At 44.8% G+C, this 15,213-nt stretch overlaps 1 protein-coding gene across 3 annotated transcripts in view; it reads right to left on the reverse strand.

The window, feature by feature from the left end:
- The window catches only part of LOC104876747, a 68,740-nt gene that overhangs the window by 6,068 nt on the left and 47,459 nt on the right, over positions 1-15,213 (reverse strand). For 2 of the 3 annotated variants that reach the window (XM_010644945.1, XM_010644946.1), the window contains exon 3: positions 6,318-7,482. The exons of the other annotated variant lie outside the window; for it this stretch is intronic. In XM_010644945.1, coding sequence (XP_010643247.1) covers positions 6,878-7,482 — 605 coding nt within the window. In that variant the 3' untranslated portion in view covers positions 6,318-6,877. Of the gene's footprint in view, positions 1-6,317; positions 7,483-15,213 lie in introns of those variants that run through there. 3 annotated transcript variants of the gene reach the window in all.

A 15,213-nucleotide genomic window follows, 5' to 3' on the forward strand; every position in this document is an offset into this window, starting at 1 on the left:
AAAATGGCCATACTTCCAAAACTGCTATACAGATTCAGTGCCATCCCTATTGAAATCCCAACCGTATATTTCACAGAACTAGAGAAAAAAATTCAAAAATTAATTTGGAATCAAAAGAGACCTAAATAGCAAAAGCAATTCTAGACAACAGAGACATGGCAGGGGATATCACAATTCCCAACTTCAAACTATACTACAAAGCTACTGTGATAAAAATAGCATGGTACTGGCAAAGAAACAGATCCAAGGATCAGTGGAACAGATTGGAAGATGCAGAGTCAATTCCTGATGTACTCAGCCACCTCATCTTTGACAAAGGAGCCAAACACCCTCTCTGGAGGAAAGATAGCCTCTTTAATAAATGGTGCTGAAAAAACTGGATTTCAACTTGTCAAAGATTAAAACTAGACCCATATCTTTCACCATGCACTAAACTAAAATCCAAGTGGATTAAAGATATAAATATTAAAACAGAAACACTAAACTTACTGGAAGATAAGTTAGGTAGAACTCTTGACGATATCGGCACAGGAAAAGACTTTATGAACAAAACCTCAGTAGTAGGGAAACTAGCACAAATAATCAACAATTGGGATCTCATCTTTTTAAAAAGGTTCTGAACTGCCAAAGAAATCATAAGCAGAAGTAAGAGATAATCCACAATGTGGGAAAATTTTTGACCAGCTGTTCCTCAAACAAAGGTCTATTATCTAGAATATATAAAGAACTCAAAAAACTCAGACCCACCCAAACATAAAGACCAAGTTTAAAATAGGCAACTGAAATGAACAGACATTTCTCAGACAAAGAAGTAGAAACAGGAAAGAAATGGATGAAAAAGAGTTCAACGTCACTGGTCATTCCAGAGATGCAAATAAAAATAACACTGAGATTTCACCTCACCCCAGAAAGAATAGCTGCTATCAAGAAATCTACCAATAATGAATGCTGGAGGGGTTGTGGGGAGAAAGGAACCCTTCTCCATTGTTGGTGGGAGTGCAGAGTGGTGCAACCACTATGGAAATCACTATGGAGATACCTCAGAGAGCTGGGACTAGAGGTTCTATTTGACCCAGCCATCCCTCTGCTGGGTATCTTTCCAAAAGAATTAAAAGAATCATATCACAGTGATATATGTGCACCTATGTTTATAGAGGCATAGTTTTTAAGAGTTAAATTTGGAAGAAGTCCAATTGCCCATTTACTGGAGACTGGATATATGTATGTGTGTGTGTGTGTGTGTGTGTGTGTGTGTGTGTGTGTGTGTGTGTGTGTGTGTGTTTTAACGAAATGGAATACTCCTTAGCTATAAAGAAAAAGAAACTAGAGTCATTTATAGGTAAATGGATGCATATTGAGGACATACTCTTAGATGAAATTAATAAGCCACACACATGTAAATACCAAATAGTTTCTCTGGTGTTAGAAACTAAAACTGTAAATAAGGATCAAAATATATAATTGATTATGTGAAATAGGAAGAAAAGGTCTAAAAGAGTAGAGGAAATGGGAGGGGTGAGGGAAAGGGAAAAAGGGAAAAGAAAAAATAGGTGAAAAGGAAAAATATGGAAAGTCTTTGTAAACAGGGAAGGGTGGAGGGGGTGAAGAGAGGCCTGGGAATGGGGGAACATAAGAACCAAGATGCATCTTGTAAAGATGCAAGATCCCAGGGATGACTGTACCTGTATCGGATACCTAGAATGCACCAGTAGCCTTAAAAAAGAATTTTTAAGACACGTTGAATTCTGGCAGCAGCCTTCATGGTGTAATAATAGTGCCCGAGGTTCCTATCCCATTGTTTTTGATTGAAATGGCTGCAACCTCACTTATTTCTACTCCTGAAACAGCCAAAAGAATATAAAAGTTCTGCCATGTTTTAATGCGTACCAATCACCTGTACAAATGATGTCAATTAATTCCAGTTATAAAATCCATGATAGTTTGAGAGAAGCTAGGGAGAAAATTGGGATCAATATACTATTTTTCTGTTAAATGCCCATCATAACTATCTTTTGATAATGGTCTCAAAATACAGGAGCAGCTTTTCTCAGAAGCCAGTTCCACAGCCCTGTCCTCCTTCGGGGTCTCTGCCACGTACATGGAAGGTAGCAGGTGTCCTGCGGCGGTCACGGGCTCGCAAAGGACGGAAGTGCGTTCTAGGGCCTGGCCCCGTCAGCCTTTCTCGCTCCCAGTGGGCTCTGCCAGCTTCTCAAACCCACGGTCCCTCCCAGGGGTGGCCACAGGGGGCGGCGCTCAGTGCACCTCGGAGAGGAGAGCAGCCCGAAGGCCTGCCACGCCGAAGTTGCTCTGGGTCACTCACTGACAGGTTGTCCTGCCCTTTAACCTGGAGAACTGTGCTCCCTCCTGAAAAAATTTTGTTTATTTTTTATTTTTTGTCTTTTTTCAAGCAAGCAAGGAAAGAAAGCCTCATTCAGCTGCGAGCTACAGGCCGTACCACCTTAGATCCCAGGGAGGAACAGAGCAAGTGTTCTGCCAGATGGATTTCAATGAATAAATTTTATGTGAGCAGAAAAATTTCAGGATATAGGCGGAAATGTTTGGATTTCTTCATCTATTTATTATTTCCCAATTTCTTCCAACACGGATCTAAGCTTATTTGAAGAAAAAAAAAAAAGCCTGAAATGAAGTGGGGTGCATAATAAATAATAAATATACTCTGGGATGGTCAGGCATGAAAAGGGAAACACGAGAAAATGTGCTCGGGGAAAACAGTAGGAAAAGGGGATCCAGGCCAGGGCAACAAGGAGGTAAATAACTGCAGTGTCGAGCAGTCTGTACATGGGTTTGGATCTCCATTCTGCGTGAATTCAACTACTTCTGAAGCACTTCCTCACGGGGAAAAGAATATGCACTTGTAGATCAAACTGCAAACCAAGAACAGCACTGATCGGTTCCAGCAGAGCACACGCTGTGACCCAGTATGAGCCAGGGGCCGCCCTGTGCTCCGGAGGAGGCAGGAACGGCCACGGGGGGCCCAGCCCTTTCCGCAGTCCCAGACTGTCCTGTATGTGTGAGATCTGCTGCCTAGAATTACGTACGGGTTAGTTCCCACTTGCACACTACATTAATTCACTGCCCTTTTTGTTGAATGGTTTATTGCTGGCACTCAGGGCTGGGTGTTTAGGAGTCATGCCACAGTCCTCGTCAGTGGTGAGCCCAGTCTCCTAGATGCGATCTCCGTCAGGAGCCCTGATCTACAGGAACAATCGCTCCAAGCTGGTGTCCACGCCCTCCTAACCAGTTCTGCAAGCCTCCTTTGCTAACACCACAGTCCAGAGAGCAAAGGAGCAGACTCTGAGGCTTGGGCCGGTGTGTCTGGATGGGTTCACTGAGGAACACCGTGCCTGCTGGCGGGGAGAGGCATGTGGTGGTCCAGCAGTCACAACACGAACATGCCTGAGTTGGGGAGTGAGGGTTGAGAAAGGAAAGAACACTCAAGCCTGAGTGGAGACCAAGAGAAGTCTGGTTTATTTCTACAGAAACAGCTCCTTTTAAAGGCAGACCAACAGGAAGCACCAAGCAATTATTTGTATGCAAGGACCAGATTTTCTGACTCTCACAGAGAAGATCAGATCTTTGGCTGTCTCTTCGAGTCCCTCCCATCACAGGGTCAAAGAACAAATTTAACAAAGTCCTTGAGCCAGGCGTGATGGTGCATGCCTGTAATCCCACAAAACGAGCCTGGATTATACAGTGAGCTCCAGGTCAGTCTCATCTGCTAGCTGAGACCCTGTCTTAGAAAAAGCAAATAAACAGACAGAGTCCTTGGAAAGGAACAAACATCACATAGATTTTATCAATGCCTTGATGGTAGAAGAAGTTATTTTTCCAATGTCAAATGCCAGCGGGCCATGGCTGGCTCCCACAGAGGTGTCTTGGTGCAGAGCGTAGTCACTGCTTCCGGTCCTACAGTCATAAAGGAGAAGCTGTTGCAGCCATGCCTCCCGGATGGGTAACTTCTCAAAACCTGGCACTGGCCCTGCCCAGCCATTAACCCAGCAACAAGGCCCACTTTTATGAGAGTCACTAGGATTTGCTAGAGGAATGCAGGGATTATTGGTTAAAAGAGTAACAGGACCTAATTTATAAAGAAAAAATCAGAGCATTCTGAAAATGGATCTTAAGTTTTCCTTATGGAGGAGCAGGGGAGCAGGACCAGCAGGAGAAGTGGGCATTGTCAAGCTGCAAAGCTCCACTAAATTTAACTTTGGTTCAGTTGAGAGAGGAGCTGTGAAAATAGTGCAGACTTCACTTCCAAATTCTCCGCTGATATTCTTATGCTCCTCAGGTATCAGTTAAAAGGCCCAGAAATACGCAAATTTATAGACCCATTTAGCTCTCTGTGGATAAAGGTAATGTGGTTTCCAGCAGCCTGATGAAGAAATACTGATGTTGACTTTTAAAACAAGAACACCACTGTGTATTAAAATGTTCCAGGGATCCAAGGATCTATGTATGGCACACTGACAGAATCTGCCACAGAACCTTTTATTATGCTCCATGGTTCAGGTAGGAAACTACTCCTGCATTCGAAATGAGTATAATTTCCACGCCATTTTTCAAGGGATGCTCATAGGAACAGTGAATTTATCGTCAGTTGGTTCCATAGGCGAGAGCTTTAATGTGTCTGCAGTAGTGTGTGCGCTCTTTCTGTTGCTGTGATGACCTGGTATAAAGACTGAGCCATTCGAGATTCAGAAGTAAAGGGTTGGTGCCCAGCACAAAGAGCTGTGTCTTGGTACGCAGACTGGGACGAAGTCTTCAGCACAGCGGTGGCCTCGTTAATTCCACGCGTATCCCGTTTAGCAACTAAGTTTCTAAGAAAACTAGATGAGAGTCGAGGCTAGTCAATGCCAGCGGGAGAGTACTTCAAGAGGAAGGAAAAGTTAAGTGAAGTGCAAAAATTGGAAGAAATCAGGGCCCGGAGAATAAAAACTGTTCCTGGTAAATAATGAACAAAAGACACAGTAGAAAAGTAAAATATTTTTTCAATGGGATACGAAGATTTTTATAGCTTTTTCTAAGATTTGTATCTATTCACTGTTCTTCCAGAGAACGACACAATAGGTATACATTTTCTAAAAATATATTATATATCCATTGATTTAGACAAAAAATAAGTTATGCAAAACGGAACTAGAAAAACATGAATGGAATACAGAAGAGTGGTAAACAGAGACAAGATGTTAAACCCAGAGGGGAAAAATGCTCTAGCTGTTACACAAGTAAACAAAGCTGTTTTCAAATAGCAAGCAGATTACGAAAGGCAAGATATTCTAGCCGTGCGTGCCTCTTCTTTTCAGCCACTTTGTTAATTTTGCTCAATAAAATGTGGGCACATGGCACCACATCACACTTTTTTCCTTTTTTTTTTCTTTTTGTTACCAGACGTCGAACTCAGGACCCTACGCCAGGGAGGCAGGCAGCCAAGCCACTGAGCTAAAGCCCCCGCCCGCCTTGCACTGTTTCTGAACCAACGTGGTCAGAGGTGAAGTTATTCCATTCGCTCTCGTGCTCCCCTGCCGGCTGCCATGGGAAGAGCACAGACCTGAGGGCTGCAGGGAGAGAAGGCAATGACGCGGGAGAAATTCCGGAGAGACACCGCGGACACCGCGGGGCAGTGTGGAGAAGCGGGTCGGCCCAGCTCACCCACGGATAATAAAACAGTAAATGCGGGTGATGCAATGTGTTAAGGTTTGTACTGCTTTGTTATCTCAACAGCGGACAACACCTTCAGTATGGACATTTCACATTTTTTTATATCCACGGTGTATTCTGGTGCCGCAAAAATATGGTCTTTCCAGAAGAGGTTTTAGAGTTTCAGGGGCAAATCTGCTAGAGGAGGGGACATGCGGTGTCACGGTGGAAGCAATCATTGTTCTGTGCAACAGCCTGGACCGCGACCCGCCTTGGGCTTCGTTCTACGCCTCTGGCCGCAGATGAAGTGCTGGGGAAGGGTCTCGCTGAAAGCCCCTCAACTGCAGTGCTCCGAAGCTTCTCGATGTGCTCTTAGGACCTGAGGCTCCTCTGTGAGGAGGACACAGAGGCCCGGAGCCGATGATGACCCCGGGGGTGCTGCCCCTCCGCCTGCTTTCCCAAAGCTCCGCTCCTGGGCCCCTTACTCGGCAGTGAGCTCGGACTAGAGCTCAAGAGTAACACGGGCGCACTGACCGGAAGAAAGGGCAGCTGGGCAGACCCGCGGAGGACGCACGGAGAGGGTCTGCTGAAATGGCTCGGAGGGAGGCTGGGAGCGCAGGAGCTCTGCTTCCTCCTCCTCTTCCTCCGCCGGCGTGGGGCCTGCGCTGCCAAGCGCAGAGCTGAGCCGCCTCTGCCCCCGCTCCAGGGCTCCACCTCGGGGGTCCCTGCCCGCTGCTGCTGTTTCCTTCCCCCGGGAAGAGCGGGAAGGGTGCCCGCAGCCCGCCTTCGCACTGCCCTCCCAGGCTCCCAGCTTTGGCCCAGGCTCGCCTCTCACTTCCTGCGAGGCCTATGCACAGCGCTGCATCCGTGGGAGCCTTGACGAATTCGCGGCACAGAAGCAAGTCGGTGAAGATCCCTCCTTTCATCTTTGTCCTCCCTTTGTGACTGCGGAAGGAAACCACCCCATTGAGGCGCCCCTTGATCAGAGTTGAGCTCTTCCTTTCCGGTTTGTATCCAGTCACTTTCTGTGTTTAACTCTCTGCCTCTGTGTATCGACCCTACGTTCCAACCAGGCAGAGTTCGGGCATGATGACTTATATTGTAAAATACCCCTGTTTGCTTTCATGTGCAAAAATTTCTCTCCAGTAATTCACTCTCACTAAAGCGTGTTTGGTGGTGTTAATTAGGAAAATATAGCCAGGGAGACTGAAGGTGGGGTTTAATCGCAGTGGCAGGGAGGAACCTGTCCCAGATGGTACCTGAGTGAGTTTGGAGGCCCGAGTGGGACAGAGCTGTAGGGTGATTTGTGAGAACAGCAGCCAGGCAGATGCACGCGGCCTGGGAAGACGAAGGCCCAGTCGGCCTCTCCTGCAGACTGGGTGCAGCAGGCTGGGGAGAGCATCAGGGCCTGAGGTCGGGCGAAGGGGAGACGAGGAGCCAGGGCTGAAGGACGAGGTACAGGGGCCCCGCGTCTGCTCCACACGCACGCAGACGTGGAGACCAGTGAGAGAAGCAGTGGAACCACGGACTCGAGGTCATTTAGTTGCTGTCCTAGGAACTGACTTGCAAGAGAGAGGGGACGGCGGGGAAACTGAGGCCACTGCCGCAATCCCGAGTGAGGGCCCAGGGCGACACAGACAGAGAGATGAGAGGCGGTCAGACTGCGTGGGCTCTGAAGCGAAACTGAACGCATTTCCCGTCTTACTGGGATGACCCGAGAGGGGTGCGAGGTGACGATCTGGCCCAAATGATCTGAAGGACGGTTCCGTAGGATGGCGAGGCCGTGACGGCTGAAGGGAAACATCCGGAGCAGAGGTCTGCAGGCTGCGTTTGAGATGCGTGAACAGGAGGTTAAAGCGGAATCTGCACTCGGCATGGCTGTCCCAGCAAACCCACTGAGGGACCGCGAGAGAGGCGCCATTGTAACGCTGGGGTCACCAGGAGTTCCTTAGTCAGTTCTGAGGAAGCCACAGTCTAATCCCGATGAGCAGGTTGAGCAGGGGACTCAGTCAGAGAGCAAAATATAGCTCAGTTTTAGGAAGGGGAAGTAGGAAGGGGAGGGGAGTGGAATTAACATGAGAAAAAGAAAAAAGGAAACAAAGTCTTTGTAGATAGGGAGAGGTGGAGGGTTGAAGAGAAGGCAGGGGAATGGGGAAAAATAAGAACCAAGAAGGATTATGTAAAGGTGAAAATTTCTAATGATGAATGTCACTACATTATATACCGTAAATGTTTCAATAAAATTAATTAAACTAAATAAATAAATGGAATCTGACGAAATTTGAGACAAGGGGTATATTGATTTATTTTGTTGGGTTTTTAAAAAATAAATGAAACCATAATGTATTCACATATAAATTACAGTTACTCATAATGGAGGTAAAAACTGATGATACAGGAGAGGGAGAAAAAAATAAGTGAACAATGTATTAAGCAGAAGAGATAAAAAGGGTTTGTAAATAAGTGACAGATTTGTCCATGGCTCAAGAGATCAACAGCACTGAACTCATAATAATGAGGAAGTAAGCAGAGTTCTCGATGGGAGATTGGGGTGGGGAGGTAGGGGTGTGTGTGTGTGTGTGTGTGTGTGTGTGTGTGTGTGTGATATATCCAACACATGCAATTTAAAGAGGCGAGGTTTACATTTGGCCCACAGCTGTAGTCTGTGGTCAGCTGGCCCAGGAGGAGAGCAGGGCAGGGGCTGGGGAGTAGAGCTCCCCACTGTGGCTGCCAGCAAGCAGGAAGAAGAGGGGAGCACTGCCAGCCACACCCCAGCCACCTCCTGCAGCCAGGCCCCTCCTGAGGCAAGTCTGCTGTTGCCCTCCTTGGTGCTGATCCACAGGGCACACAGCGCCCCCATCCATCACCTCCCCAGAGTCCACCTCCACTCTCCTGAGAATCGAGGGTGTGTTTTAGATCTAAACAGTGACAATGTGGCAGCTCCTACTGATGTGGAAAGTGTGCTCCATAAGGGCACAAACACTGCATGAGCCAGGGAGAACTTGAGGTTCTGGGACAGCATAGTGTATAGCAAAAAGGAGAGAAGGAAAACAAATCAACCAGGGACACCATCTGTGCAGGGAGGTGTCCGGGTCCACGAGCCACAAGCGATGACCACCGATGAATTTTAGGCAGATTGGTCAGGGTGGCTGTGCCTTCCTCCCACTCAAACTGAACTGCTGGATTTAGGTGCAGGGTAAGGGGAGAGTTTCATTTTAACATCATTTTCCTCTTACCGAAATATAGGAGATGAGAGGGGCAGTGAAGCAGGAAGTAGATGGATGTGACTAAGGATGGAATTAAGCTGAGATCCGGGGTGAAGGGAGGCAGTGAGGCAGGGAGGTTGGACAGGACCAGTAGCGGGAGCTGACATCTGCTGCTGTGGAATCACAGAACAGCGCGAGATAAAACGTTTGGAGGTAGGGGAAGGATAAGACGCTAGGTGCCAATATTATACAGTTCCATTAATAAAATAGTGACACTTAAGGGGTGACTAGGGCACAGCAGCTGTGTGTAGTGGAGAAGCTCATTGGAGGAGAAGTAAGTAAGGTCTGGAGTATAGGAATTGCCACTTTGCAAATGTGAACCACTAGGAATTTTGACAGAAGTGCTAGAGAAGACCAGGACAGCGACCATCACGAAAAGAGAAGGGGGAGTGACCAGGGCCTGGTATTCAGTGTCCAGCACGGTGCAGTGCTGGCATAGCCTGCTGGCATGAGATTGAAAGTTGAGGGTTTATGGAAAAGAAAAAAATGATGTGGAGGAAGCAATAATGAAACCAGGAAGGCTACTCCTGTCTATGGAGCAAAGAGCGCAAGGCAGGAGGAAGAGTGCCTCCTTTGGAAATAATGTTGGAGAAAACAGTGTTCACAGGGAAGACTGGGCTTCCCAGGAAAATATGTAAACGCCTCTTGCAGGAGGAGGTGGTGAAGACAGGAGGGGTGGAAGTAGGGCTCAGGAGCTGGGGGAGACGGATGAAAGCTCAGCGCCTTACCCAGAGCCCGTGGGCATTTGAGTCCCTTAGGCAATTGAAAGACTAGGAGGACCTGTATTGGCTTATATTTACAAGTATTCAATTCAGGACAATTCTTAATATTTTGCAATAATTTATGAAAATAGAGTTATTGAATACTGCAGATGGATTTTGCCTGAGTCTTCTACTTTTATTTTAGTTTTCTGAAACCAACCACTGTAACAAGTGTGCCACTTCTAGGGGACGTTGCTAATGGGCCTGGCTGTGACTGTGTGGGTACAGCCGCACATGGGCAATCTCTGAGCCTTCCCCCAGATTCTGCTGTGGACCTAGAACTTCTGTTAAGATGAAGGTCTACCAAAAATGAGAAGATTCTGGACCCCTGAGATAGACGCAGTGCCTTGCTTGACCTTTTCCATGTGTGATTCAATGGAACTGTGCACCTTTTATGGGAGCTTCCTCCTGCCACCATTCGCAAAACCCTCCCGACTCTGGCACAGGAGTCTCACAGAAGTGTATTTGCCTTTCCCATCACACTGACCCATGCTTCTATTACAGCGATCCAGCTCATATTTTCCATGAGATAAAATAGGCTTTTTGAGGAAAAAAATTGCATTTATTTCAACTCTGAAGCTCCCATAGCACCACATGGGTTTTACTGAGAGAAGGTTTAGCAGATCTGAGGAGGCACCATGCACAGCGAGGCTCGGAGCACGCGTATTTCCATGTAAGAGGACAGAGGCAGATCCGTGCACAGCACATGGAGGAGACAAACGGGGAGGGCGGGGAGAAAAACAGTGTGTTCCGCAGAACTGGGGAGTGGACTGAGGAGCAAAAGAATAGGCTACTATTTGAGGTTGAAGGTGTCACAAAATTCACTTTACTTTCCCCAAAACTTTTCCCTATTTCTCTAGAAAAATAAACTTCCCTAAATTAATAGACCTATAAAGTCAATTCAGTTACACTGACTGAAGCTCGGCTGAGGCTGACTCAATGATTCTGATGATCAGAACTTATGTAGCTCCTCCCACATCGAGGAAAAAACTCTTCAGGAAACAGCATGCTGTGGTCTCGCATCACAGAGTTAAAACACCTCTTCTCAAACAAGTGGGTTACATGGGCCACCGGGGATCTTTATGGGTCTATTTTGTCTTCAATCAAATATATGACTCTAAAACAATATCTCTTCCAAGAATGACACAGTGTAAACTTCTGTTCCTGCTGTAATGGCAGGCACAATCATCAGATATTTCTTCCCATACATTTTCATGTCATGTATTATAATTATTGTAATATATAATTATCAAGGTATACTACAGTACATATAGTAAAAATCATATGTTTTTAAAAATTGTATGTACATACAACCTTGTATTGTCCTTGAGTATTTGTTTATAAATAATCATATCCAACAGTGAGACAGCTTTCTCTATGTGGGAGAATAACAAATGATTGTTGAGGTAAGGGATAGAATGTGAATTTACTACAGTGAATGTATTTTGCAGATATAAACAGAAAAAAATGCTTATATAATTAACATCCAGCAAAAACTGTAAACCATTACAGAGAAGATGTTTGTTTTCAGGTAACCAATTCTTTTTTTTTTTTTTTTTTGGTTTTTTGAGACAGGGTCTCACTATGTAGTTCAGATTGCACTGGAACTCACTGTGTGGCCCAGGCTGGTCTTGAACTCACAGTGATCCTCCTGTGTTAGCCTCCCAAGTGCTGGGATTACAGGAGTGCATCACCACACCTGGCTCAGCAAGCCAATTCTTTTTTTTTTTTTTTGTACCTACCAGGGATTGAACTCGGGTCTTTGCGCTTGCAAGGCAGGACACCAAACTTGTGAGCTAAATCCCCAGCCCCTAGCCAATTCTGATACACTTTAGATATTATTTTTTAGCTATATATTTCAGTGAAGACAAAATAAGCTCATAAAGATCACTGGTAAGTCATATAATTTGCTTTTTTTGCGCAGGGGTGTTTTACCTATAATGATGTTAGAGGATTGTGTGCTATTTTCTGAAAAATTACTTCCATGATGTAGGAGGAGCTACATAAATTCAGAAAAAGAAAAATAAGATTCCACGGAGCAGCTGCCTGACCCCTTTTGTCCTGGGGAGCGCAGCAGTGTAGGACAAGATACCATATGCCAGCTGAACAGTAGAGAGAGCTCTTGGAAGGCCAAGATCTCCCTTCCTTGCTTCCCCTTTCCCTAGTCCCTTTCCGTATTAATGTGCCTACAGAGTACCTGCCATCAGAGAACAGCTGGCCACAGTGAGGTTTTCATCAGCGAGAAGATGGTGGAAGCCAGTCAGAAAGTCCAAGGTGAAGATTTTATCTGGTAAAAGGCTCTTTCTGCCTGCAGCATATGAGAATTTCTTCTCTATTTCTTCAGTGACATAAAAATTGGAACTGTGTTTCTTAAAGAAAGGAACAAAGGAGGCTAAAGTTTAATTATACTGTTTTATTTCCCTTGCAGCTGTGTCCCATTAGCTGCTGAGCTGTGGTAAAGTTCCTGGCGGTCTCTGACCGGAGCTATCCCTACAGCCCAGGGCGAACCAGTGATTACCATGGGTTACAGGCCACTGACTGTGGGAAAAGGAAGACTTTTTTTTTTTCCTTTTGCACAGGCCTAGGAACTAACTTTATCATTGCACTATAAGTCTTCAGTTTCTGCATCTGAAGCTTCTAAAAAGTTCAGGATACACGATTGCCTTTAATATTGCAGGAAGTTGCTAAGAACTGTGATGTTTCCTAGCTCAACGTCGCCTTGAAAGGTTGCCTTCTTTTTGGTAGGTCGGCCAATTTTTACATGTTCGGCATCAAAAGCATGCAGAATTCTCCTCTGAACTTTCCATGGCAGAGATAATTATAAGAACAGATAAAGCTTAATGTATGCGCTTAGTGTGTTCAAACATTTGAATCTCTTGATGAGCCTTTGAAGTAGGTGCAGATACTTTGCCTCTTAATATCAGAAGACCCTGAAGAAAGGCTCCTCCAGTTAAACAGTCAGGGAGTTCTGGCTCCAGGCTCCAGCTGAGAGTCCCTGCTCTTAATAACCAGTACGCTCTCCTGCCTTCGTGCCTGTCGGGGCCTTTACAGAACTATCAAACATTCACAGGAGAAGGGCTGGAGTGAAGAGAACTTCGAAGAGTTAGCGACAGCATTTACTGTCCTGTGGAACAGCCCATGGGGGTCAGGAAATCCTCTCCTACGGCCTCTTCTCTCATTTAGCTTTAAAAAGAATGTGACTTTCCGCGTAGGACGTTGTTGTGATTTATCAGATGCTCATCCCACAACCATTACAACGCGATGGAGAAGGTTAGTGGCTCAGACCCTGGGTCTCCGTCCTAAGCGCCCAGGCCTTTGTCCTCAGGGTCTCGGCGGAGACGCTGTGCTCCGCGGAGGCACGAGGAGGGGAGTTTTGCCACCATCTTCCCCACCCCGCGCGCACAAAGGGCTGTGAGAGACCAAGCCACCCTCTGCTTCCGCAGGCCTTACTTTTCTCTGGGGCTCTCATAAATTTGCTTTCTGAACAGGTATAGAAAACCTGTCCTCAACGCTGCTCCTTTGCTCACAAAAGACTGGAGGATTAAGATAGCTCTATCAATGATCTTTCATTCTTGCACTCTGCCAGAAATAAACTCTGTAAAGGTCAGGTCTAGGAAATACATTTTTAAAAAGCAGAAAATTGTGTGATTGTTTAATGTATCTTCATTTTAATCTTTTCTCCTTTTTTTGCAGGAAAAAGAGAGCTTTCCCAAGTTTTCTTACTTGGGGAGATTTCTTAGTCGCTTTTCTTTTTTCTACTTCTTTTTTTTTCCCTCTGTGACAGCTCTTCTGTAGGAAGTTTATCTTTTATTAGCTTTTAGGCTTCGAATCAATGTGCACTGTCAGAATCCTTCCGGGCATGCAGGACTTTTATTCCTTTTATTCGATGGACTTTTATTCCTTTTATGCGATGTTGTCTCTTCGTCCTGAAGCCTTCCAGCTATCATTTCTTTGAAAGGCTGTCCCAGCTCAATATCTGAAGGTTAGACTTTCAAAGAACCTTTTAATCACGCAGCAGAAGATATAAGCAGCAGCATCACTGTTCCGGTCCCATATTTATAGGTTTAATTAGCTGGGCTAGACGCATAGCAGAGAAACTTGGACCATAAAAGAGAATTTGTTGATAATTATTTAAATTCTTACCTACTTTTTAGTACCATACCTGAATAGTCTCATTATTAAACAATTACATGTGCTGCTAGTAGAATATTTTTAAAACCCCACTTTCATTATTTGTACAGATATGCATTAAGAATAAAGTATATATGTATATTATTTTATATTATATATTCTCTACAACTGCATTGCTGATTTATATTGAGGTGCTAAATATCAATAGCGTATTGATATCTTCCTTATTAAATGGTTGCCATTTAGATGAGAAAATTCATTTAAAAATCACATTAAAATAATTCTCAGAAATATTGTATATATTGTACAGAATTTAAATGTTACTTTAATTAAATAAATTAATAGCATGGATTAAACCTTTATGGTATTACCCTGAGAGCAATACTCGAATTTGAGGCTTATTAACAGGGGAATATGCAAAAGTGGAAAGATCTAAAAGGTTTATTTTCTGTGTTTCCTTTCATCTAATTGCTGTAAAATAATCTTTGCACTTTTGCCAGCTTAAACTCTCATAAAAGAATAAGCAATCCAAACTCCACTCTTTTGATGTGATCGCATATCTGTTGCCAAGTCTCTTTTTAAAGTTCTGCAAACAAACATGTGTGCCAATTAAGCAAAATAAATATAGGAGGAATGTGCGGTGACCTCATGCCATTTTCTCATTAATTCTAGAAATGACTCTGGGCCTTCATCCCACTTTTACCCTGGAGATTAAATGGCATTTCCTCCCAGATGACTTAGGTAAAAGTGCCAGGTTTGCTTCCATCTTGGACTCTACGCTCTGAGTGAAGACCATGCCCAAAGGTGCCTTTCAAGGTGGGAGATTCCTTCCTTCGTAACACCATCTGTTAGGGAAGGACTAGCTCCCATTGTACAGGAAACGCTGCAGTCCATCCAAAGCCACTTCTTGCTTCTTAGAACTATTTTTCTTTTAAGATTTGCTTTGATCATTTCCCCAGCCAATAGATTCAAAGTACCAAATAAGAGGCTTGGAATTAAGTCCACAATCCAATAACTTGCATTCAAATGTATTCCACTGAAAAGTAAGGTGGTTTTGAAGTGCCACAGAGAAAACCATTGAACGGAATAGAGATGAATGTTCGCTGCCCATTCAGCTGCATTCAATCCAAATTCAAGCAAAAAACAAAACAGAAAACAAGCTTGAAGGGCAGATTACAGAACATACAATGAAAGAACTATTTTGCAAGATGTGACCCGGAATAAGAGAACAATAAGATTCTGTGAAACAAGTGACCAAGAACAGTGAGGCTACCTCCAGGTTTGCAAGGATACAAGCGCGATAGTAGAACCAGGACCTAAGAAAGCTATGGTACTGGACAGTCGGGCTGAGCACTGCTCCACGCTGTTTAGTGGTCTCACCTCTTTATTCTCCAGAG

Source organism: Fukomys damarensis, unplaced genomic scaffold, assembly GCF_012274545.1.
Source record: "Fukomys damarensis isolate Sample0158 unplaced genomic scaffold, DMR_v1.0_HiC HiC_scaffold_14, whole genome shotgun sequence".
Lineage (NCBI taxonomy): Eukaryota > Metazoa > Chordata > Mammalia > Rodentia > Bathyergidae > Fukomys > Fukomys damarensis.